Below are 3,475 nucleotides of genomic sequence, written 5' to 3'. Positions count from 1 at the left end.
GCATATACTAACCGCACTCAAGTGGGGTTTGTAAGTTTAGCATGCGGCCTAGAAGATTTAATCTCGCCTTGCTTGGTCTGATTCAAAAACGGGATTCCAAGTGAGTCATAAAGACGCCTCTGAAATATATATATATATTCTAATCTAAAATCATAAATCTTATAAATTCAAATCAATCTTATTTAAAAATAAATAAAAATTATTCATAATAAGATCTACAAAATTATGGTCTCATAATGTGTAATGGTACACAATTACGGATTAGAAATTTTGACCTCCTAAACAATATGGGGCCTCCCCATCATTCAAATGAAATGGGAACAATGCAAACTGAATTTTACAGTCCATGGGTCAATTTTGTCCTTTGGTGGACATCAATATCATTACCTTTATCTTATAGTAAAGTCCATCGTATTCAACAGTTCATGATGTTAAAAGGTCTAGTCATATGATAGTATACAGTAATTGTATATAATGATTGTTAATATATACTTGTTTAATTATATTTTATAATCTATTATCAAAATAAATAAAAGAATTCACATTATTAGGATTCAAAATGATATATTCATATATATAATATGAATAATTACATAAAAACTCACATTCATATCATATCTTTTTTTATTTCACAATAATTTGAGAAGGAGAAGACAACAAGACAATTTTAACATTCACGAGGTTAAACCTAGCCCATGGAACAGCCTGCCCAATCAAGCTGACTTCTGCAAATCAATCCTTTTCCTGTGAAAGTTGATGATGAGTGTCCCCAACTTCTCAATGTTCCCCAATGTAAATAAGAGATCTTTCGCAGTCTCCTATTAACATATTTGTCCCTACCGTCCTTGAAGACATCACACTCTAAAATAAAACTCTTCTCGACTTTCACTTTCATAAAAGTACAAAAAATACACACTCTAGAATATAATTATTATAATTATGAATAGAATATAATTGTTTCTACTCTAACCAAATCAATATCCTCTTTGAACTGGCCATTCAGTAGTCACTAAAATGTATAAAATTATTCAATTGTTCCTTCCAATCAAACCTTCAACAATCCTCCTCTAACCTCACTTATTGCATTGCATTTGTAGCATTTTTAACCAAGCCTATTGATGGAGAAGCTTGCTTTCTGTAAAATGCTCCTTTTTTGGATTGCTCACCAACATTATAAGCATTAGAAGCTCTGAGTTTATTCATCATATCAATCAAAAGCAATCTGTTCTCTTTAGGTTTCCCCTCAGCCTGACATACTGGCTTGGCTTCTTCAACTGCATCATTTCCTTCTCTACTAACCACTTTGCTGGAAACAGAACTGTGGGTACTGTGAATCTGTTCAGTGCTACAAAGTTCATCCTTTGGACTGAGCTTGGCAGAAAATTTTCCATGCAGAGGGAGCTCACTGGTTGAACACAACTTTTCATTGATGGGTTCTGAAAAAAGAGCACGAGAAGACCCAGGGGAGTCATTTCTCAACTTTTCATGGTCTGGAAGGCTATGATTGGGATTTTTGGGGGAATTTAATTTAGAAAACCTAGGGGAATCCTTTCTCAACTTTTCATGCTCTGCAAGCCTGTTATTGGGCTTTTTTGGGGAATTCAATTTAGCTCCTGACCTTAAAGTCCTCACCCAATCAAAATCCTTATAGAATTTCTTCTCTGGATCTTTTGGGTCACCTGGACTCTTATAACGCCTGCCTTCATTGCCATGAGCAGAGCTTTTTTTCTCTCTGGAAGAAGATGATAACCCTAAGGGACTGGTAGTACCCTTAGGCAATTTTGGGTACAAGATCAAACCATAATTTGAATCTTGCAGTGCACCATCGTAAGACTTCAATGGTGTGTTAAACTCAGATTTATGATATTGACAGTCCTCTTTTCTGACTTTCTGGCGAGCATGTAACAGTGCAAGCCTCTGAGTAAGAACTAGGATACCATCCTTAATCTCTTCCTCCAATGCCTTCTCAATTTCTTTCTCCAACTCTGCTTTAATTTTCACTTCCTCCTCTGATATAATCATTCCATTATTAAGGCCTGACAGAGCCTTACATTTCCCATTTAACTCTGAAAGCTCAGTACTTTTGTAGGGCACACTACTCCGTTCCATTACAGGGGACTTGAGCTGTGCTTCAACTTTTATCATCTTGCAACACCCCTGGGCAGAAATCTCACTGAAATTTCTCATAAAGTTCACTGAAACAGATTTCTCAGAAAAACAATGAATTGGGTTTTTGTTGTGGGCAGCCTTCTGGGAATCTCTGTATGCTAGATTTTGACAGAGAGAGTTTCTGGGTGAAAATCCCTCCTGATTAGAGCAAAAACTACTGCTCAAGCTTGTTCTGAATGCTGCATTACTCCAGAGCACAGTCTCTGCGCCTTCATCACAAAAAGCATCATGCTCCTCCGAGCATGAAACTGGGGAATCTGCAAACACACACTTCATGAAACAACCCAACAGAAATCCACAGTAAACTTATTCAATTAAACAAAATAAAGCCATAGTTCTAGACTTACATTCCTGAGTCTCAAATTAACAACTGCAATGCAAAGTTCAAACCTGGCAAATCTTCAATGCTACTCCTATGCTCTTCCTGAACAGCACAAGTTGATTTCTTGAGTACCATATTCATATTTATAATGAATTTCTAAAGATTTCTTCCTTTCTGGGCGTTGAACTGATTTAACTCTGCCAAACACTTATAACCTGCAAAAATCACACAAATTCAAGTTATCTCTTTAGTTCCTGAATACGAATTTCCAACTATAAAAACGTTCCCGATAAGAAAGCCGCGCAGGCGCTCCACCGTTTACAAGTCATTATCTCAAACACTTTAAAATCTTTTGATTTATCAAACAATTCACATGAACAGGTTATGGTGGGCCGCATTTCAGAGCAGAAATCCTGCAAATCAAGCCGTTGAGATTACTCTTTTTGATAAAATAGTCGATTCTGTAAATGACCTGTCTCACAATTCAGTGCCTCAGCATTTGTGGAAACATGAAAAATGAATTAGGAGCAAATTACTTGTGAATTGCACTGGTTATTTTGGATGAGGAGGAGGAGCCTATCCGTTGTATAAGATGGTACAACTTCTTTACCTTGTAAAGGAAAAAACATGCCATGCATTTGATTTTCTTGTATTATAAGTCACTTCATTCCATGAGGAAAAGGGGCAAGACTACAACAATAGTACTTTAGTTTCCACCAACATGTGTTTGTTGCAACTATAACACCCATTTATTGGTGAGTTTTTTTTAATTGAATTATGTAGATATTGATATCATTATTTTATTTTTTATTTTTTCTTTTCAAAGGTATTCTTGTCATTCCTCCTACAATCTTATTGTTGAATCAGTTCAGAGAGGTGATAACATGCACAGTTGGGTGAATCGGGGTTAGAACCTATGTTGATCTTTTGTGGTTTCAATGGTTCGGTCAATTGGTCTACACCTCGAGGGCAATATTGATATCA

General features: G+C 36.1%; 1 protein-coding gene across 1 annotated transcript; it reads right to left on the bottom strand.

The window, feature by feature from the left end:
* Nucleotides 1-628: 628 nt before the first annotated feature.
* Nucleotides 629-3,083, bottom strand: LOC131051533 (uncharacterized). Its single transcript, XM_057986110.2, has 2 exons — nucleotides 2,560-3,083; nucleotides 629-2,426 (listed from the first exon to the last, which is right to left on the bottom strand). The coding sequence occupies exons 1-2, from the start codon at nucleotides 2,630-2,632 to the stop codon at nucleotides 1,078-1,080; spliced, it is 1,422 nt and encodes a 473-aa protein (XP_057842093.2). The 5' UTR covers nucleotides 2,633-3,083; the 3' UTR covers nucleotides 629-1,077.
* Between the last annotated feature and the right edge of the window lie 392 nt (nucleotides 3,084-3,475).

This window comes from Cryptomeria japonica, chromosome 2, assembly GCF_030272615.1.
Source record: "Cryptomeria japonica chromosome 2, Sugi_1.0, whole genome shotgun sequence".
NCBI classification, from domain to species: Eukaryota; Viridiplantae; Streptophyta; class Pinopsida; order Cupressales; family Cupressaceae; genus Cryptomeria; species Cryptomeria japonica.
This window is presented reverse-complemented; position numbering and strand designations above follow the sequence as displayed.

Bases quoted from the DNA above. Each gene is read 5' to 3' on its own strand.
- LOC131051533 (XM_057986110.2), bottom strand. From the start codon at position 2,632: ATGAATATGGTACTCAAGAAATCAACTTGTGCTGTTCAGGAAGAGCAT. The intron at 2,427-2,559 runs GTTTGAACTTTG...GTGTGTTTGCAG, and splicing joins TAGCATTGAAGATTTGCCAG to ATTCCCCAGTTTCATGCTCG.